The 23403-nt window shown below is 36.1% G+C and overlaps 1 protein-coding gene across 1 annotated transcript in view; it reads right to left on the bottom strand.

The window, feature by feature from the left end:
• Positions 1-23403, bottom strand: part of LOC149245078 (ankyrin repeat domain-containing protein 2A-like) — a 124634-nt gene that overhangs the window by 86284 nt on the left and 14947 nt on the right. Inside the window, exon 2 of the mRNA XM_089457646.1 lies at positions 2819-3066. Coding sequence (XP_089313772.1) covers positions 2819-3066 — 248 coding nt within the window. The remainder of the gene's footprint in view (positions 1-2818; positions 3067-23403) is intronic.

Below are 23403 nucleotides of genomic sequence, written 5' to 3'. Positions count from 1 at the left end.
ACATCCCTGACAAAATCCTTCATGGTTCATGTTAAACTCGAGCATCCCTGTGACCATCTTCCTTACCCCAAGTAAGGCTTTGTAATGTAAGTGGGCAAATCTTCAGTGCCATAGTTCAAATTGAAGAGAAGTATCACTTGCCAAAGCTCCCAAAGAACTTCCACCAACTTGGTAGAGACCATCAACCCTAAATCCAAGTGTAAAAGCATCCTTAGGGTTTCTATGCCAAATACGTACATTTCCATCAACGAATGCTACGTTGAAGCCTTTTTCTTCCATTGTATAAATAGATAACAGGTTCTTCTTCAAATCCTGTTGCAACTGTAGCACCTTCCTTTGCCTCTTCCTTCGAATGCCTTCTTAGATCGTTGACCCTGTCTCTTTGGACCAACATCATTCTTCCTCTTAGCAGTAGGTTCATTTCCATTGATGGATTTATCACTCTCCATAATCCTTGTTTCCTCTTTAATGCATCTAGCCAATAACTCATCAAAATCAGGTATCCTATCATTGTTGAGAATAGTGGTGGTAAATATATCCCATCGTCTAAAATACCTCCAAGAGTAATGAGAGTGAGCTCCCTTTCAGCAATAACTTCTCCAATAGATAACAGGTTATTCTTGATTTGATTTATTCTCATGAAGTAAGATTGGATAGACTCCCCTTTATCCATCTTGATATCTTTGACTTGCATTGTTCACTTTGAACATCCCAACCAACTTATCATACATTTCCTTAGAAGTTCTGAAATCAGAAATATAGGCAAGCAAATGATTTTGAATGGAGTCAATCAAATTTTCCTTTGTTTTGACCTCGCCATTTCTATAATTTAGCGTAACAGCAGTGGGTGCATTTGAAGAAGGCTCTACCACTTTTCCTCGCACATAGTCCAATACTTCATTCTCTTCCAAAGTCAGGTCCAAAGTCATCTTCCATGCATGACCGTGAAATTTTCCATTGAGCTTGTCCTCAGTCTTGAAGTAAGATGTAGAGGCCATGGAGACGTGTCCAATAATCTTTGTCCAACAAATATCTTAATGATTGTTTTTCTCTCTTGCTTGCACTTGTCCTCACTTGGGTTCTGATACCATGTTAATTTTAGATAACAATGGTATTTTCTATGCTTACAACAATTACGTCAATGTCCTTTTATTAGCCCAATGACAATCACATAAATCATTAACTCACACTAATAGTAACTGTAGATAGAACATGAACAATAAAATGCAGAAGACAAGCCAAGACACGAGAACACAAGAATTTGGCTCAAGCCAAGGAAAAACCCCAAGGTGGGGAAAACCCTTAATCAAGTCTTCTTATTATCAAATATCAAATGTTCAGCACAGAGAAAATATCCAATAGAGTACAATGATAGATGATCCAATACCACTGCCCTTGGTCAAATAGATGGCCCAATCAAAATCTGCAATTCTGCTCTCAGTCAACAGTAGTCAAACAGCCCTAACCAGAAAGTCAGCAGTAGTCAATGCAGCAGAAGTGTCCTTGAGCTCGGTTAAGGTCAAAGCAATTCAGCCTTCCTTGGAGGTCAACCAGCAGCAAAAAGAGTCATCAAAGGAGCAGTCAAACTCAGTCAACGTCAAAGCTGCAGTCAAACAGCCAACACAGGCTTGTGGTCAATGCAGGTCAACCTGCTCATAATGCGTTCAAATCTGTGCCAATAAATGTGGCTTGATGAAACAGAGAGAAACCCATCAAAACAGCAGTCAAATGAGCATTGACTTTCTGTTTCTGACTGCTGCTCAATCAGATGTACGAACCAATCAGATGAGGAGAGAGAGATGTGTGTTGATGAGATGCCAAAATGAAGTTTCCTCAATGTCTATTTATACAAGTCAACGTGGGTCAAAAGACATGTCTCTTGGGCTTCATGAGCCTACATGAAGGTAGGGCTGACCTTGACCAAAAGTACATGTGTGGGCTTGTCTTCAAAAACATATTTCTCCTTGTCCAAATTCAGTGATCCTTAGGTCAATTTTGGTCCTCTCGAAAAGAGGAATTCAATCCAATAATCATCTTATGCAAATGAGATGTCCAGACTCCAAAGCAGAATTTGTCCCTAGTTGCATATCTTTAACATGTCAAGCCATGGTTGTTTCTTCACCAGCTCTTTCCCCGCTTCATAGGGTTTCTCTTCCAGGGATAACTTTCTTGTAAACCCAGTTTTTCAATATGTTGTTCATCTACAAATGTTGATATAATAGTATTTTCATTTCACTTAATTTAGTTTATTTCTCATCTTGGGAATACATTTTGGTACTATCCCCTGTTTTTGTATGGCTTTCTCATGACTGATGTAACCTCTAGTCACTTTGACATAGTGGTCATTAGTGGACATAATATAAATCTCATTTTATTTTATTTTATTCTCTAGTCCCATTGACCTACTCTTTTTGTCACTAATAGACATTAATAAAATTATTTTATATTTGATCTCATCCATGGCAACTGTTGGTTCTTGCGTGGAGCCTACAGGATGCACGTTTGTTGATTTCAGTGTCACACATTAAAATATCAAAATGGTATTTAAGAATTGGAAGAACCTTTGAAAGGGCTTTCTGCTATTCAGTAAATAATACTCTTCGGAAATAAACCGAGGATCTAAAGATAGGCCGCAATACATAGGATTGCAAAATTTTGTGCATCAATAGTCAACAGTAGATGCATGCTTTTCCACTAAAATAACAAATTTGTGTATATCACCATAAGGACTTGGCACATATTCCTCCACAAACTGAATCTGGGATGTCTCATTTTAAAATTCAATGAAATGATGCCAGGAAAAGAGAAAGGAGCATACATTAAGTAAGCCAGACATTGCAGAGAAATCAAAAGGGTTTGGTGGTATCCCCATCTCTGGCTCAGCGGAAGCCACTGTGCGTCCACTAAGTAAGCCAGACATTGCAGACAAATCAAATGGGTTTGGTTGTATCCCCATCTCTGGCTCAGCGGAAGCCACTGTGCGTCCACTGCTAGTAGGAGCTTTTGGTTGAGATGATGATGTTGCTGTCTTAGCTCCCTTACTGCCAGATGCACTTGACTTTTCCTCTGGAGTAATTACAACACAAAATAAAGATATAATGACAATTAGTACAATAAGCAAAAATAGCAGAAATATCAATGCTTTAATGTAGAAAATAAAGAAAGAAAACTAAAACATTGAACATTATAATAATAAAGATGTGCTGTAGAGACAAGTAGACCTATAAAACACAGCAAGATTAGACGAATAGATGCCTGTTATTTTGGGATGGATTTAGTATTGAATGACCAGCTCATCAGCACTATTGTAGTAAACAAGTAATGAACCTATGGAGTTAATTAAGCCAAAGTCTACAAACTTCAGTCCACATATGGCATGCTCGCAACAGAACATCATTGCTAGAAAAAATACACAAACACTGTAAGCTTCACATGTAGACATCAAAACCAACATTACCATTACTTGAAATTATAAAGATGAAGAAGAAAAATAGAATTATTAGTTAACTGTAGAAACAATATTATATACAGATGACATATTTCCAATTAGATAAAATGCAACTATCACAATGCTACCACTTTTCACTTGTTAAAACCAAACTGGAAGTAAACCAACAACATTAGCAAACCATGTTGCATCACAACATGGAATGGCTGGACAACATAACATAGAGATGACCAAACCTAATTCCCCAGAATAGATTGGGGATTGAAATTAGGGACATTCTGTTTTAGCAAGCCAAGATGTAGACACGACCTTGATAACATCATATTTATGAAAGAACTTTCATGCAGGCTGTGGAAAAGAAGATTATGTGTTCAGCAGAGGATCTATTGAATAGTAATGAAATTTTTCATTCCATTGTTGGTATCTAAGTCTGTCAGTGTCATCGTATTTAAATACCAAATTACACAGTTTAAATAAAACTTACACTGAGGACTTATGTACTTTATTACCAATATGGGACTACCCAAATAACAGAAGCTATGAACAAGAAGTTTGTTGGAAGAATACACAAATTCTTCAACCATGGATTCTGGTCTATATGCAAAGCTAATCGAGATGAACATTATAAGGTTGAAACCCTGAATGGTTTAGGATGCCATTTAAAAAAGAAACGAGCATGGCTTGCTTTTAAGTTCTACAGCAGCATTTCGTTTCAACACTGGAGAGAAGATGCTAGGTGTACATCCAGCCAGTTCAAATAGACAAAAGTTTTGACAATGGCTTCTGGTCTGCATGCAAAACAAATCCAGATGAACCTTAAAAGATTGAAACCTGAATGGTTTAGAATGACATTTAAAAAAGAAACAGTGAGTGTGGTCTGCTTTTAGGTTATACAGTAGTATTTAGTTTCAACATGCAGAGACGATGCTAGGAATACATACAGCCAGTTCAAATAGCCTATGTGTATAGTCTAGTGACCTTATGTGTGTTTTCTTGATATCCAAAGGGTTCACTTGTTTTTTATCAACTTCAATTGCACATTGAACAAGTCATTGTTCTAATCCCAAATAACAAAGGGTAGATGCAGCTGGCTCAAGGAAACAAGACCTCAATCACTTCAGCAATTCAAATTTGTCATATAACCGTTCATCATTAAGGCAGAAAGTATTAAATTATGCATATACACATTAAAAATTGCAGAGAGTGAGAGATAGAGAGTTAATAGTATTATTCAATGGGGCAGTAAGATGCAAAAATAATGTCTCGTTCAAGAGACAATCACCTGTACAACCAACTGTAACTTAGTTAAGACAGCTAAAGGCTAATTAACACTTTACATATCTTACCCTTAACTATTGATGTTACATGTGACTTTATTATATTATACGTCATGTCACTCTATAATCTAATACTAGCGCCTAATAAACATAACAATATGACCATTAGGCTATTGTTTGCTCTATCAATCTTCCTTAATGGTCATATAAAAACAGACACTTGTGCCCAAAAATTGCAGGCTTATATGCACCAAGTATATTGAAGATGTTTGCAGCTTGCCTGCGAATAGTGTAAAGATACAGTTCAAGATTCTCACTTTTTCTCAGCCACTGAATGTAGTGATGATGAATATCAACATTGTCCACAACCTCACATTCTGATGTGTTTTGCAAACCAACGCCAAAAATCAGCTTTTAAGCCACCACAAAGTGATCAATAAATCTGACTACATGACATGTAACCAGCGTGGTTGATGCAAGATATGATCCTACATCCCTCCCATGGTCACAGAGATGGATCCCCCTATGTTACTCAAGGACTCTGACAGAGGCACTGCAACCCCCGTCAGCCCCCTCGCCATCAGTTATCAGATCTAGGAGACCTTCACCTCATTGGCTTCATCTTCAAATATTTCTCTCTCCTTCTTGACTAGTATCAAGTTATCCAACTCCCACCTTAGACACTCCCACTTTGTATCTACTATCACCGTACCTATGATACTGTTATATACACTTTATTTTTGGTCTTAGCTATACTTGGTGCTTAACCTTGTCAGATATTTAGCTAGACTGTACTTTCTGTTTTCTTGTATCTTTCTTTCTCTCATTGTATAGAAGCTGCTTTTGCACTCCCACATTGTATTCACATTGGATGTATCTTTTAGTCCCACTGACCTACTTCTGTGGTCAGTTGTTGGACGTTAATAAAATTATCTTATTTTAGCAACAACAACCTGTCTAACCATATTGACTCACTGGCCACAATAGAGTCAATATTAACTGAAGCATTGAAAACTTCAACCCATCTGCCATAGTATGTAGAGTCTGATTTGAACTCCAATGAATGGCTTTTTTGTTCACCCACCGTCAACATAGCAAAGTATGTCAATCCCCAACAACCAGGCTATTGGGGCCTGCCTTTTTATGCAAAGAGTCCTATCCACAAGAACGCTCTTACCTGCAAGCCACCTTCATGTGGCTGATTTTTACACATACCACTCTTTACATCCAACCTGCAAATCCAACATGTAAATTGTATTATTGTGGCTGGAATTATCCTGGATATATCCAGCTTTGTTTAGGAGCAATGTTTGTTTCTTCAACTCATCTTTACCTTCTACAATTTCATCAAACTGGAGTTCAAAAAAGTTTAAACCAGCAAAAAACCAAACAAAAGAACCATGTTGTGCACCCCAGTAACCTCCTCCTTTCTGCCTTCCACTAGTTCCCGCAGTGCTAGGTTGTGGAAAAAAAATTTCCGCACATCCTCTGAACTACATTTCTCTTCTATACCATTGAACATCAGGACCACTATTTCCCTCTTCTCTGGAAGTATTTTTAAAATCACCTGCCTCTTATGCAATTAGCAAATCATCAAATGATAATAGCCTATCAGCCTGCATCTATTCTCCTTGTAGACCAGTTGATTTTCTAGCTTCAAACCAGAAACAATCATTCATTCTTTAGGGTGAAATTATCTTATTCAGATCTGATTTTTCATATATTCTGACATTCTTGCTCACAACAACCTGGTTTGTACAACAATCCAGAAGCCTATATGCTTTTGCTTTTGCTCAAAATAGCCAACAAATAACATTTTGCTAGATATGGAGTCAAACTCACTCCTAATTTCTTCAAAAGCTGCCTTAAACCCAACAGATCCAAAGATTTTTAAGTGACTTACATTTGATTTCCTTCAGGACCATGTCTCAAGTGCAACTTCTATCATTTCTATGGTGGGACTCCTATCTAACAAATATGTAGTATGCATTGTTTCCACTCAATATTTATCTAGAAGTGACTTTCCCTACAGCATACCATACCATTTTATAACTCTTTGCTTGATCCACCATCAAACATTTGCTTCAAATTCCTCTTTTTGTAGAAGTCAAAAAAATTGAAAGAACATTCACCCCATCATTCAACCATACAACACTCATCTTTCTACTAATGTCTTCTTCAACTCAATATTAAATTTCTTAAATACTCCTACTGCACCCAACTTTTCCTTGAGAAAGGAAATCCAAGAACATCAAGAACAGTGAAAAAAAATACTACGCAACCACCAATGATCATGTATTCCTTGGACCATGTATTTCAATATGCACAAGCTCCAACACTCTGCGTACTCTACAAACTTAAATTATGTCAAAATACTTGTTTTGCTTCCCTACCAAACATGTTGCACACATTCCTTCCCCTTTCTAAATAGAAAGTATTAAACTGCCATCTTTAACCTACTCAAAAGAGAAAGATGTTGAAAGCCCAAATGCCCAAACCTGTGATGACAAAATGAAATAACATTAGTATCAACGCTTGTCACCAAGTCCTGTGAAATTGTCAAAGCCAAGTCCTGTGAATGTGTCAGCGCCGCACCTTGCAACCTGTACAGGCCATGTCACACCACCCCACCACCACGCCCACCCCCTAGAGCAATAATCTAACTAACCAACAGAAAATTCTAATCGAACAAGGACTGTAAAGAACATTTTTGAATATGAAGCTCTTATCTCTTGTTCACTACAATTGCACATCCTTGCACTCTTCCACCACATGGGTTCTTCCTTAACTTAGATAAATATTTTTATCCTGGGCCTAGCCTCAAAAAAGGAAACAAACCAACAATATGCTTCGAGAAGTGTAAGTCAAAATACCTTGGAAACATTATTCCACTAACCACCAAACATCTATGAATCCAATACTACTCTATTTTGCAAGCTTGCAATGTTCAAATATTCAAATAAGCTCCAAAGAGAAGGAAAACAAGCTTTAAATCACAAAACAAACTTACCACTCACGTGCCTTCTATCCTACCAAGAAAACACCTTCCCACAAACAATGACTACAAACCAACACTATTGTTTCCTCCTACAACACACTTCTCACCTCCAACAATAAATTTTATCATGTGATGTTGACTATTGTCCCTTAGCTATATCTCTCTCCTAACAAGCTTTTCCTAGATCTATCACTACTCTGGTAATCCTAGCTCTATGCTTGAGCTTTCTCTCCTTGTTAGTAATATAATAGCAAAATTTTTCCTTTCTAGTACCAACGAAGTTTCTTTTCTCATCCCTACGTTTCTTCTCACCTAGTGATATTTTTCCCACTTTAATGCTCCTCACTCCCACACTGAAATTATCCTTCCAATAGGAAAAAAAAGTTTACCTATGAATCCTATTGTACTCAGCACTCTCATTGTACCTAGACAACATTCTAATTGCTTTCTTCACCAACCACGCCTAACGATGTTCTTGCTCTCGACATATTTTAACAAACCACTCTAATTATAATCTTCTTTAAACCTATCGTGAGACTATCACTTGTCTTGCACCTACAAGACTACAACCAATGCATGTTGAGGCATGCATCATTATTTTTTCCTTAATGTTTAGGTATTTTTGTGTAAGAGTTGCCACCTTAGGCTAACAAGCCTATATTTCCTACTCTATCATGCTATTTGTTGACACTGATCACATGCAATTTTTTGTCAATCTCCATGTCAACTACCAAATTATATGCACAAAAAGGTATATCTACTCCATCCTGGTTTTGGACAATCTACAATGATCTTTGTTGCCCATCAAGCTGTCACACTTGTTGCCATAAACATGGATGCTGCCTTCTCAAACACAACAGATAAAATAATCATCTATTTGTCAAACACCATGTGGATTATCAAATTATTTGCACAAAAAGGTATTTCTACTCCAGCCAATTTGTGGACAATCTATGATGATTTTTGCTCCCCATCAAGCTGCCACACTTGTCGCCAAAAATATGGATGCTACCTGCTCAGGCACAACAAATAAAAAATATATTTTATTGTGTAACCATCATTCTTCACTAAATGTGCACTACCAAAATGGAGAAAATGCTTGCAAAAACCAAATTTTCTTTGTCCACTGAGGAGAACAAATTTTTGCCTGCTAACCATTGTTTACTTTCTCTTGTGACTTGACAAACTCCCAATCTCCATTTTGGAGTCACCAATGCTGCAGTTTGCTGCTAATTCTCTCTCGGATGAGACATCCTCCACATCAGTTGGTTCTTGATGGTACTTGGGCATATCTGCAATATAGTTTTGTCTTTGCTCCTTGGTTTTAGGCTATATGCCTTTTTAGTATAGATTAGATCTACTTGTATCATGCTATTAAGGAGCCATCTTCATGATCCCCATATTCTACATTGTTGTACTTGGCAATCCAACTAACCTATTTGTGGTTGTTTGTTCGACATTAATAAAATTATCCTATCATATATCTAATTCATAGATTTTCATACTCATCTACCTATTGTCAAAATCTTATCAAATTGACTGTTTCTAATTGTTTTAGTTTTTCACAGTTTTACTTCGAAAAAATTAATTTGTTGGACAAAACCATCTTTATGATGTAAAGACCTACTATGGACCTTCATGTAAAACTTCCTACTTGCAATTCATTGTTTCCAACTTTCCACCATTGCTCATCATCTCCATCATAATCTGGCCCTGTTACGTCATCATCCAATCATCATACTAGAGTGACCTTGCTATGCCTTGAAGCCACCATTTCAATATTTGATTAATCTACAATTAATTTTAGTTCATTTTCTTTTGAGTGAGCTAATATAAATTAAACTTTTAATAATTACGTAAATCTTCACTTATATTTTTTACTTTTTTATTTTCTCAAGCTACCTCTCCATCTTTTTAATCCATTCTTCCCTACCTATGTGACTTGCTACCTCACACAAATTGCACCCATGTCCCACAATTATTGGTCATACCTACACTAATAAGCCCACAATGAAATAATCCCTCTATCTGACAATCCCAAAATTGGTTCTATTGCAATAATAAATTATCCACATATGCAAAAGTTGCATAAGAAGAGAGGGAGAGCTATAGAATTATTTTATGTAAAAGTATGATCAAAAAAAGCATATCTCATCTAGCACCCCCATATGATGTAAAATCCCAAGCATCAGGAGCTTAGACTTGCGCAACTCAAAAAGGCTATCCACTATCAAAAGGGCTATCCACTATCACCATAGTAGCTCTTCCTCTCATTTGGCTGGCTCTTTTACAGCTCAAAGGTGCGTTCCTTAAGGAAAGGACTTCTAAGAGAGGCACAAGGTGATATATTGAAAGTTAACCTAAGCAAAATGAATGAAAATAGCCCTCCGGGAACGACTCAATTGGTGATGGCCATGTTATGAAGTATTATGTAAACCGTGATATTTGAGATTCAGATCCCCCCAATTAGCCCATTTCTACGAAAGGGGTGTATGTAAGCACCTAGAGGTTATGGTGGTAGTGGCCAAAACCAACTCCACATCACGCGAGTACAAAACCGGCCCAATTGTTGATTCCTCTATATACAACAACAAAAAAGAAATGGTAGTAGTGTAAGTGTAAGTGGTGGGAGAACAAAAGAGCAAGAGCAAGTGCCTAATCAAACCTAAGGCAAATGGAGTCAAGGAAGCATGGATCAAAGAAGGTGAGTACATGAATATGTAAAGCAATAAAAGCTGCTGTGAATCCCATAAATCAGCATTAACTTGCTTAAATTTATAACAAAAAATTACCTTGAAAGGCTAGAACTATACCATATCATGCTATCAACAACAATGGAGTCAAGGAAGCATGGATCAAAGAAGGTGAGTGCATGAATATGTAAAGCAATAAAAGCTGCTGTGAATCCCATAAATCAGCATTAACTTGCTTAAATTTATAACAAAAAATTACCTTGAAAGGCTACAACTATACCATATCATGCTAGCAACAACTAGGTTTATTAGATGTAAGCTACACATGACAACAAAAACAATAAAACGGATTATGTCCTCACATTTCAATGTCATTACAAGGCCTTCATAACTAAACGACAAGGTTTTCCTACAACAAAAATCAATTATACACATGGAAGCCTCGCATAAACAAGATATTATACCTCCAATTCTCCATCAAGCTCAAGAATATGATGTGCAAATGTAGTCCAAGGAGAGATTTCCTCAATCCTCAAAGTCCCAACAACCATCACAATGGAGAGAAAGCACCTCTTTATATAAGGAACCTCTTCTCTTATATGATAAAGAAATATTATTTGCTAGCTAAGTCCATGACATGTCAAACAAATAGTATAAAATGGAGTGGCTAGATCCTTTTTCACTCCATGGTTCACCGTGTAATGATATGTGACACTCCATGGTTCACCATGTCCAAAAAGAAGAATAAAAATACAGTGAATATCTCTAAGAGAGGGTGTACTACCAAGAATAGGCATGATGATCAACTCAACATGCAAAAGGTCCACATAGAATTCACCCTCCAAGAATGGATGCATGCAAAATATAATAAAATAATCTTCGACCAAGGAGGATGTGTTCAAGCATCCACCTAAAAGAGCTCATAAAGTGATAGTAACAAGCTCCATAACAACCATCCAAAAATAGCAAGTGGTCTAAAATATGCATTCAAGCAATCCACATCTGTAAATCCAAGGTAACCAACCCCATTGATGAATTTGCAAGGTGCCAAGTAGATGGAGTGCTCAACAGGGAAGGAAGTGGTCAAACCCCAAAATAGTGTTAGATTGTGAGTCCCTAGGCAATCACAAAGTCTGAGACCACATTGATTTGAGTTGTAAACCTTATCTATTGATGAGGTGTTGTCATGATCCACTGATGAGTTTCCAATGAAATCTACATCTAGAAGTAGTCAATTTCATGTATTATAGATTGATATTATAAGATCAATGCATTGAGTAGAAAACAGCATAAAACCATTTCCACCAATGTTTGTCTTGTCTTGCTTGTGCTCTAATTCTTAACATGGTATGGAGACTTTGAATCTTCAAGTGTGACTATCATCATGAAAATCTACTGTTTGTGTCACACTGTGAGTCCCTAGATAATCACAAAGTCTGAGCCCACATTGTTATGAGTTGTAAAACCTTATCTATTGATGAGGTGTTGTCATGATCCATTCATGAATTGTCAATGAAATCTAGATCTAAAATGGTCAAATTCACATACTATAAATTCATATCTTAAGATTAATACAATGTGTTGAGAATGGCATTAAGCCTTCCCCGCCATATGATAAAGAAATATTATTTGCTAGCTAAGTTCATGACAAGTCAAACAAACATTATAAAATGGGAGTGGCCAGATCCCTTTTCACTCCATTGTTCACCACGTAATGATATGTGGACACACCATGGTTCACCATGTCCAAAAATAAGAAGAAAAATACAATGAATATCTCTAAGAGAGTGTGTACTACCAAGCACAGGCATGATGATCAACTCAACATGCAAAAGGTCCACATATAATTCACCCTCCAAGAATGGATGCATGCAAAATATAATAAAATAATCTTCGACCAAGGTGCATGTGCTCAAGCATCCACCTAAAAGAGCTCATAAAGTGCTAGTAACAAGCTCCATAACAACCATCCAAAAATAGCAAGTGGTCTACAAAATGCATTCAAGCAATCCACGTGTTAATCCAAGGTAACCAACCCCATGGATGAATGTGCAAGGTGCCAAGTAGATGGAGTGCTCAACGGGGAAGGAAGTGGTCAAACCCCAAAATAGTGTTATATTGTGAGTCCCTAGGCAATCACAAAGTCTGAGACCACATTGATTTGAGTTGTAAACCTTATCTATTGATGAGGTGCTATCATGATCCATTCATGAGTTGCCAATGAAATCTAGATCTGGAAGTAGTCAATTTCATGTATTATAGATTGATATCATAAGATCAATGCAATGAGTAGAAAATAGCATAAAACCATTTCCACCAATGTTTGTCTTGTCTTACTTGTAATCTAATTTTTAACATGTAAGGAGACTTTGAATCTTTGAGTTTGACTATGATCATGGAAATCTAATATTCATGTTAGACTGTGAGTCCCTAGATAATCACAAAGTTTGAGCCCACATTGTTATGAGTTGTAAAACCTTATCTATTGATGAGGTGTTGTCATGATCCATTCATGAATTGTCAAAGAAATCTAGATCTAAAATGGTTAGTGGTAAACCAAAACCACCACATTGTTCAAATCAAATAGATTAGCGGTCATCCAAATCCACCACCTTGTTCAAGTGAAAATGGTTAATAAACCATACCACCAACATCAAACGAAGATTAGTGGTCAACCAAATACCACCAAATCAAGTGAAGATTGTTAGTGGTCAACCAACAAGACCAACACATTAAAAAATTAAAAGCTCAAGCTTGGATCCCTTCAACAAGCTTTTCACCTTACCCCTGGCAATGTAGATATTAATGATGATAGTCAGGCTTCAAGTTTCAAAGTCTTATCACAATCAAAATCCAATCAAGAATTGGGAATTCCAACATAGCTTCTAGTCTCCTCAATAGGCAACCAACAATCATTTCAATTATTCCTTGAGAGGACATGGCAACTATTCACTTCTAGATATCAGTGGTTTTCAAAGCTTATCTTCATCAAAGCATAGTTCAACAGTTTTAGAAATCGAAACATTATGTCTTCACATGCCCAATTATTTGACAATATTCTTACTTATTACCAAAATTCTTAACTTCTTCAAAAAAAACCCACATTCACAAACTAAATCACTTTGGAGCAATCTTGGAAATGCAAGTTGATGGTTATCAAATCCTATGCCACGTCAATTTTTCTTGAATGACAATTCTTTGAGTCTAACAATCATTTTGAAATGATTATTTGATCATTATTGACTTAGTTCCTTTATATCATGGAATTTACTTTTGATAATGTTATTGTTGTCAATTTATGCCTCTTTTTGTGACTCATCTTCAATAAATGTTTCCTTCATCATTTGACTAAAAGATTCCATATCAACCATATGTTCTCTCTTTTGTATCAACCATTAAGTCTTCTATATCACAATTAGCATCAATCATCTATATTATGCCTTCTCTGTAGTCACATCAACCTTTCAAATAAGCTCCTTTGTATCACATGTTGCATTAAACTTTTGGAATAGATTGATCAAATATGTTTTGTCTATGAATTAATTTCCACTCAATTGCTTCAATCAATTTATCTTTTATATGAATTTGATCCTGCAATGCATGGTTGTACTCATGCAAAATCCTTGATTTCCTCGGAGGCATTTTGTAAACACTTCCTTCATTTACCCATTTGTGATTTTTACTTGTCACGCTTGCTTGCACTCGCTTGTTTACACTTGTTTCTTTTATATCATGCTCATTTGATTTTATGTCATCTTAGGGTGTTGGGTACCATTGTTCATGCACCCCAACATGTGATTATAGTTATTGACTTTGATGACTCAATTGACCTCCTTATTCAAATTTCAGGTAGGTCCCTTTACAACAAATCTTGCAATTCTTCTCTTTGAGCAAATCAATGACTTAGATTACATAACTTATCCTTCTTCATCTTTTACAATTCAGCTCTTGATTTAAGCGTTCAAAAGACTATTATCTTTAATATTTTAGCAATGCCCCAAGCAACCTTTCGGCCTCTTGTTACATGTTATTAATTAATTTGGTTTTCATGTCATATTACTTCATAGACAAAACATAATTGATCACATGGTGATATAATACATTCAACAAAAGATTGAATCCAAAAGGTTGATGCAAGTTGTGACACAAAAGATTTAATAGAAAAGTCTGATGCAACATGTGATACAGAGGAGCTTATCTGAAGGATGGTTGTGACATATGACACGCAAGGCATAATCTATGTCTAATTCTACATATTCTCTGAAATTAATACATGAATCAACAATGGTACTCTCCACACCTCAAGTGGGGAGCACATTGATGAAAAGATACTCTCCTACACCTTCGAGGGGAGCACGATGATGACTCTCTTGCACGTTGGGGGGCGGGGGGGAAGATGGCTAGTGGTAAACAAAAACACCACATTGTTCAAATAAAATTAGTTAGTGGTCATCCAAAAGCACCACATTTTTCAAGTGAAAATGAGTAGTTGTAAACCAAAAGCTACCAACATGAATGAAGGATGGTTAGTGGTCAACCAAACATAATCAGATCAAGTGAATATAGTTAGTGGCCAACCAAAAACCAACAAATCAAGTTAAGATGGTCAACCAACAAGACCTCCACATAAAGCATTCAAAGATCAAGCTTGGATCCCTTCAACTATCAACTATCGAATAATAGAAGAATCCAAAGCTCAAACTTGGATCCCCTCAACAAACTTCTCATCTTGCTCTTAACAAGGAGGGGTATCAAACATCAATGATGATAATTACTAATTAGGCTTCAAGATTCAAAATTGTATCAATGATAAAAATCAACCAACATTTAGGAAATCTAGCATAACAACTAGCTTCCTCTAATCAATCAAATCAACTATCAAGATGCCAATCAACATAATGGGAATGTTCAAACATAGCAATTGTTCACTTCCAAATAAATTATTCAACATCCATATATTAGTGGGTTTTCTAGGCATATCTTCATCACAGCTCAATTTGGTAGTTTTAGATTGAAGATGATACAAGTTATTGTTAATGGTACTGTTGACCACTACGTGTCAACTACCCATAGCAGTACACCCCCTTTTCTTCGCAAAAGGGATAGCGCTTGATCGACGTCTCCGTGCCATTCGACTGTCATCATCAGCCCGATCATATTGTTTTGTAAACCCAATCTGCATGTGTAAATTGTAAATAATCTTAGCTGCCCTGAGTCATGTATGTAAATTGCCTAGGCAAACCTAATTTTCTAGTGATAATCTACGTTCCGGAAGGTTTTTTGTCTCACCAATCCATGATGAGCAGAGTTTTCCTTCACCCTGACCCCAAAGCCGGAATGAATTTTGTCATTAGAATCTTAGGGGAATCCTAGTGTGTTGATCTGCTAAATTATATTTGGTCGCAGAACTGGGTGGTCTATGAGCGTCTATGTCAAATGGGTTTTCCCCCTTGAGATGTAAAATTGTAAAAGTCATGATGTAAAGTGTCTTAAGGGTTAGAAAATGTTTTAATCCCCTCATAAATCTTAAGTCCTAGTCCTAAGTGATTTTTCCAAAGGCTAAGTTCGAGCATCTAAAAATAAAAATTAAAAAATAAAAAATAGATAAAAATAATAATAAAATAATAATAAAATTTTAAAAAAATAAATAATAAATAATAATAATTAAAAAATAAAAAATAAAATAAAATAAAATTTAAAAATAAATAAATAAAAACTTAAAAAATAAAATAAAATAATAATAAGTCAAAGTTTTGAGTAAATAGATGCAGAATTTTAATTTTTAAATATATTAAAATGCATTTAAAAATTCGACAGATGAGATTAAAAGAGATTTTGATCCTCATCAATGGTCGAGATTAGTTTGACATGGATCATTCGAACTAGTCGTTGGGAATTTTTCCTTTAAATAGGGTGTTAGGAATTTTTCCTTTAAATATGGTGTTAGGGGTCATTTGAGATCAGATGGGATCTGAGAGTCTAGTGCTAAAGAAAGCTCTCTTGTAGTCTTTTTTTGTGCAATAAAGAAAGACTTTGGGGTTGAAATCTTGCTGGTGTTACTCTTCTGGAAGTGCTGTAAGATGATTTATTTTTCTGCATAATTTTATTTTCAGCCATTGATTATAGCTTGATGAAGATTGATTTAGGCACAGGTATCTTGTCTGATCTTTGGGGTTTGAATGATAGTTTAGATTCTGAAATATAATGGCAGGTATCTCCATTTGATCTGGATTTCACTATTGTTTTCTCCCTCTATGTTAATGGTTGATTTTAAGCTGTGCAGGAAATCTTAGTTTTGAGTTTACCGGGCGTTAGGGGAAGTTCTCGGCTGAACCAGCCAACTCCCGGATTGCGTTTTTTGAAAGAGCCCAGCCAGTTTTAATCCCAGGCTTATCATTTGAATTTTTTTATGAATGCATGAAGGGTTTTCTGAAGTATCTCACATTAAATTTAAATTCTAAAAATATTACTGTGGATTATTGACAAATCTAGCTGCTTAAGAGTCGAAAATCTGTAAATATTGTAAATTTTTAGCTGATTTAGGGTTTTCAGTTTTGTTTCTTGCACATTTTACTTCTGGGTTTTCTGTTTTTGCCATTGCAGGTTGCAGGTCTGAGAAGAAATTTTCGTTTGAAGCTAGATCTAGGCCCTGGAGGGTAAGATCTGGCCTCGGGATCAACTCTAGCAGGAATATTTGTTTCAGAACCAGTTTTTGGCAGGTGTACAGTTCTGCTACTTAGGGTTTCATTGTGTTTTTTGGAGAAAAATTTTGAAATTTTTTTAAGCAGGCTGTGTAAAATTCCCACGCTGCAAAATCTCGCGGCAGCCATTATTTTTGCCCATGTTGGCCATCCCACTCCATTCCGCAGCTCCCATATCTTCCACGCATTCATCATCTGCTACCAAAAATCCCACGCAGCCATACTCTTCGCTCTCTCTACCCACATGTTTCTCCCTTCCTCGTTGCTTAACCTGGCTCATCTATGCGTGATCTCCACTGCTCCAGATCTGCGTCTAATCACTCTCCCGCAAATTGCAACTTCTCTCATCGTTGTTCTTCGAAACCCTTGCTACGTCATTGCCTGCATGTTGCTACTCCAACGTCCTCAGCCCACGTCCATCCTACGCATCATCAACCTGCAGCCATCTCATCGATACCCTATCCATATCCCCTCCTGTGTGTACCACTCCTGTACACTTCTTGCTCATACACGCAGCCCATTTCACTCCTTTCCTTTGCTCGTTGTTCCATATCTTCATTGCAGGTCTGCAAACACAATAAATAAATAAACAAAAAAAAAAAAAAAAATTGCGTTTATTTCAACTACTGCTCCAGTACCTTTCAGCTCCACTACCTATCCTTCAACTCCACAATCCGCTTCATCGCAGTCTATTCCACGCAGCTGCTCCTCAACCACTGTCCGAAGCCTCTCCATGTTGCCCTCAATCCATTGCTGATCCTACGTGCCCCTTTCTCAGCATCCCCATCATCCTGTCCATCTCATTCTTCCATCGTGCTCTTACCATCGAGCTCCTTGTCCGCAAACCTTACCTACGCGTTTTCTTTCCCTTCCTCATCGCCTTCAACCTAAAAAGAAAAATAAGAAAGGCGTGTTCTTTTTCTTCTTTTATTCAAGTATGTTTGTGGGTATATGTTAGAACTAGGAATACGTTTTGATATTTTTTTCATATTTCCATTTAGGATGTATAGCGTCATTTTGTATTTCGAAATTCTTGTAAAGTTCTGTTTCATTTAAATTTTAATTTTAGTTAGATTTAGATTTAATTTTAGTTATAGATCAGGTGTTCATTCTTTTAATTCTAGCGTAGCTTTTAGTTTTTTTATTTCATTTTTTGATTGTATATATTTATTTAGTTTAGTTTAAAAATTTTAAAGTTTCATTTAGTTTTTAGTTTTGTTTTATTTTTATTTTTTTTAAATCAAAAATCATAAAATATAAAAATCATAAAAAATACATAATAAACAAAAAATTAAAAAATCAAAAGCATAAAAAAATTAGTCCTCATTTAGGATTTTGTTCTATAGTTTAGGTTTTTAGGTTTTAGTTTAGTTTTAAAATTAGAATTTTAAAATCATTAAAACAGAGAAAAGAAACAAAAAAATTAAAAAGGTTCTTTTAGGATTCTAGATTAGACTTTGGTTTTTTTAATTTAGGATTTTAATTGTTCTATTTTGATTTTTAGTTTAGAATTTTATAAAAAATATAAAAATATATAAAAAATTAAAAAAAATTATGAAAAAAGACTAATTTAAAATTGGAAATTCCTTTTAGAGTTGTTTATCTGTTATGGTATAGTTAAATGTGCTTTAAATGTTTATAGTTAAATGTGCTTTAAATGTTTATAGTTAAACGTGCTTTAAATGTTTATATCTGGAGATAACTATTTGAAATCTGGTCAGCATTTAAATTTCGTGGTTGCTTAAAGCTTTTTATCTTTTAAAATTTAATTGCTGGATCCTTACTAAGACGTTGTGCGTCTGTTGAATATCTTGTATTCTGCTTGGGTTATTTGATGATAAATGATTGTTTTACATGGTTTATACTTCTACAACGAAAAGGATGTTCAAAGACTCAAGAGTGAGGATCTTAGTCCCAGCACAGCCTGATTACTCTTTTCCATGGGCCTTCTTTGATGGTGCCTCAAGCAAGGAAGGTCAAAAGAGCAGGGGAGGTTTTATTCTACATATCTCTGACTCACATTCTTTTCAGGTTTCTATGTGTCCAGGTCCGGGATCCAACAATTCTGCTGAGCTCCTTGCTTGCCAAAACCTCCTTTTTTTTGCAATTGAACATGGTGTCACACATATCCAAATCTTTGGTGATTCAAAGCTTATAATCAACTGGTTGAATAAAGCTCAGCCATGCAAAAATATTTCTCTTGCCCCTATCTTGGATAATGCTTCACAGCTGAAAGATACTTTTACCTTTACTTTTATTACATGGCATCATATTTACAGGGAGCATAATCAGGAGACTGATAGCCTTTCAAAAGCAACATTAACAAATGAACAGGTGTTGTGGCACATCAGGGAGGTCCGGGATGGTTCTAGTCACTTTTTCTCACACAGCCCTTTCCAAGAGGCCCTGGTAGCAGCCCCAAGATGATCATCCACTTTAAATTTTCTTTTTTATTTTAACTTTCATGCACTGTCCTTTGTCCAGAACATTCTCATAACTTGTTTTAAATCTATATGAACTGGTTATGGTCTTTGATTCACTGGTTGATAATGATCCTTTCTGATCCATATGTATATAGTTATCAGAAACTTTTGTCCTTTTGGTCAGTTTTTCTCTTGGGCCTTGGTGGCACCTTTCTTCGTGTTATGACTCTATCTGCATACACACCATGTGTGTCTACTAAATGTAATTTTTATTAAGATTATTCTCTTAATAAAAATTACGGTTTTTTCCCCTGGACCAAAAAAATAATAATAAATAGATAGTTTTAGGTTTCAAGCACTTTCAATATCCAATTTCTAAAAGTTATGAACTATGTATGGCATAAAATGGATGAACAATTTATTCATTATCAATGTCAAAAAAATAGTGTAAAGTCTAAAATAAATCAGTATGTATGAAAAACAAGGCTGCAAAATTTAAATGGATGAACAATATATTCATTGTCACTGTCAAAAAATAGTGCAAATGCTTAACTAAATTTGATGCATGTATGGAAAACTAGGTTGCAAAATTTTTTAATTCACCATCTCACTTTCAGCCAACTCATCCACACATAAGACTGTCCAAAGGCCCCAAAATCTGCCAAGATTTTCACACCATCATAATGTCTCATCCTCAAAGGTACATGCAAAAGTCATCATCCAAACATGCTCATGAAAAATATGAAAATCTGCCATAACTTCAACATATGATATAACATGTAACAAACTGAATCATGATATCCATTAAATGAAATTACTCAAACTCAAATGTAGTGAAGAATGAAGAGTCAGAGACTTGGTCTGAGGTCATCAGTATCTAGAGTCAAGACTCAAAAATAAAAAGATCAATGGACAATGGACCAGTGTTATCAAAACCAGAACGGTCATCAAATCAGTTGACCTCGAAACCAAATACCAGAAAAAAAATGGACCAAAATATTCGTGGACCAAAACATACACAAATATTCAAATTTAAAAAAAAAAAATACATAATTATTCATGTGCATCCATATGAATCCAAACCATTATACATAAACATGCAAAGTTTCTCATGTATATAGCAAGTGTGCGTATAACCAAAATAGCATGAGTGCAATCCATCTTTGAACTAAAAACACATCAAAGAAAAAAATACCAGAAAAAAATGGACCAAAAAATTGGTAGACCAAAACATACACAAATATTTAAATTTTGAAAACAAATGCATAATTATTCATGTGCATCCATATGAATCCAAACCATTATACACAAGCATGCAAAGTTTCTCACGTATATAGCAATTGTGCATTTAACCAAAATAGCATCGAGTGCAATGCATCTTTCAACCAAAAACACATCAACAAAGGGGCTATAGATGGCCCCTATAGTCCAAAACAATCATAGCATTGTCCATTACTTACATAGCATCAATAAGGCCCTAGGGTTGAATATTTGGCTTCCCAATCATAAATTATTGTGTTTAGGCAAAATTCAAGAGATGTCCGTTCCTTTTTGAGGGGGGCTTCCCACAAGCGCTCCTTTTGGGGAAGCACATCCCCCACATCAGGGAAACACTTCCACCAGTGTTTCTCCAAGTTTCCCCAAAAGGGGGACGTGGGAAATGTTTCCTTAGGCATCCCCCCATCCCAGAGGAGTGGGAAACATGGGGAGTACACCCCCCAGGGTGTGGATCAATGGAAATAACTTATGTTGCATGACTTTCTAGAATGTTGGGAACTTGGGTACAGGTGTCTGGAACGGCTAGAGGTTTCCCCAAAATTTACAAAAAACGGCTAATCGGGAGCGGTAATATTATATAATAAAGAAATATATATATATATATATATAATTTAGGTAATAATCAAAAATAATATTGAATCAAAATATTCAAATATTAAAATCAATTTAAATATATAATATATAATCTCTCTTATATATAAATATACTCTGGGTGTCTCTCTCACTGAGTCTCTGCGTTTTTTATATATATATATATAATGTCAAGTTCATTATCAATTCTCTTAAGAGAAAAATCAACTCTAATGTTTAAGCATTGACTGCCACATACAATATGTGCACACAATCTTCTGCGATATACATAAACGGCAAAAGAAATACTCATCAGCATGACATCCCAGATATCACCCTTACGTCAAGGTGCGACACGCTTCCTTAACCCATCAAGAGATTGCTCCAGTTTCTCAATTAAGGATATCGGTGTTACGAATGTCTTTGGCTTTTCTTCCCACAAAGGTTTCAACATAGGCTCTTGTTTTGTGGGCAATTCAGCATATTTCTCTACAAGCTTTGTATTCCCTCAACCCCGGGAATGTCGGAACTCCAAAAAAAAAAAGTCTTCAAAGCTCCTGGAACTTTCCCCAACTCCCATTGCAGCGCCCGCTGAAAAGGTAACGTTCCCATACAATTCCAAAGCTCCCGAGAGCACAGGAACCATTGGAACAGGTTTCCCACCTCTCGGATGCGGTTCAGATGTAACAGAGGAAATAACCCAATGGAATCAAGCAAATCTAGATCATAACCTTCATTTGAAAATCCTAAAATCCCTAAGAAATCAAACAAAGCATAAAATTCAGCGAACCATGGAGCTAAAACCATGTTTCCTCACTTCAAAATCTTCAAATTTGAACCTAAAATCTACAAAAAAAATATCTCCATACCTAATACGAAAGGATATCAAGTCGTCAACATGAATCTTCAATTCTCTCACAATGTTGTTTGCTTCGCTCTACAAGCAACAAGTCCCAAAATCTACAAGGAACAAGGACTTTGTTCTTTCGATGGAGTCACTAAAATGAAAATAAGATCTTCAAAGCGACAGTCTCATAAAAGAATGTAATTGTTCTATAAACGTCTCCAAGAAAACAACTTTACCTTGATAACAATGCTAAAATGTAACAACAAAATCGAGAACACCCATATGATGTAAAGCCTCAAGCATCGAGAGGCTAGTGCAACTAAAGAAGACTACCCATTATCACCATAGTAACTCTTCCTCTCACTTTTAAAAGGCTCTTCTCCAACTCAAGGGGAGCTTCTGATCTAAAGATAAGATCTTAGATTAATATTAAGGTATTATAGACTCATGTGCAGGATTTGCCTATATTACTTAGTGCAATGGATCGACAAGATTGCGAATAATATAGACAATCAACAGTTAGAGAAACATAACAAACACACACACATAACACAGCAAATAATCAAGGAGTTCACCCAAAACTCTTGGGCTACGTCTCCTGGTCCAACTTTCAGTGGTGACCTCTCTATTATGTCTTCAAGAGCAGAGTTTTTACAAATGTGAGCTCAAATTGAGTCTCAAGACTCTCAACACAACAGGAACAAACAACAGAGTTTTGCTTGAATCCCTTAAGTCTTTCTGAGTACACACTCTCCCTCACTCTCTATCTCTGTCTTCTCTCTGTCTCAGCACTGCCTCCCACTGTCTCTGACACTGAGTGGCTTTTAAGCCTATCAGCGCTTCTCTGTTCGTTTTCCCTTTCGGGCTCTCTGGCTCCCGTCCTCTGTCCACTCAAATCCCCTCTGAGCGTTAACCAATCATGGTGTAACGTCTTCAGGTATGGTGGCCACTTGTTTTTAAATGGAAGGGACGTCAGCACATTTGAAATCCCAAAACAGTCGTTTCTCGGTTTACATAGAGAAATACACAAAAACACTGAAAAAATTGCCAAAACGCCTTTTATCGGACTTGAAATATTATTGAATCCGCCCTAATCTCCATTGAATCCCCCTTTATATCGCTATCGCAAGTCGCAGGTTCCTTTGTATTTGGGTTTATAACGAAAAAC

The sequence above is a fragment of the Pinus tabuliformis genome, chromosome 7 (assembly GCF_031772625.1).
Source record: "Pinus tabuliformis cultivar Carrire ecotype Pingquan chromosome 7, CPIR1, whole genome shotgun sequence".
Lineage (NCBI taxonomy): Eukaryota > Viridiplantae > Streptophyta > Pinopsida > Pinales > Pinaceae > Pinus > Pinus tabuliformis.
The sequence above is the reverse complement of the archived record's forward strand: the minus strand, read 5'-3'. Positions and strand labels throughout refer to the sequence as shown.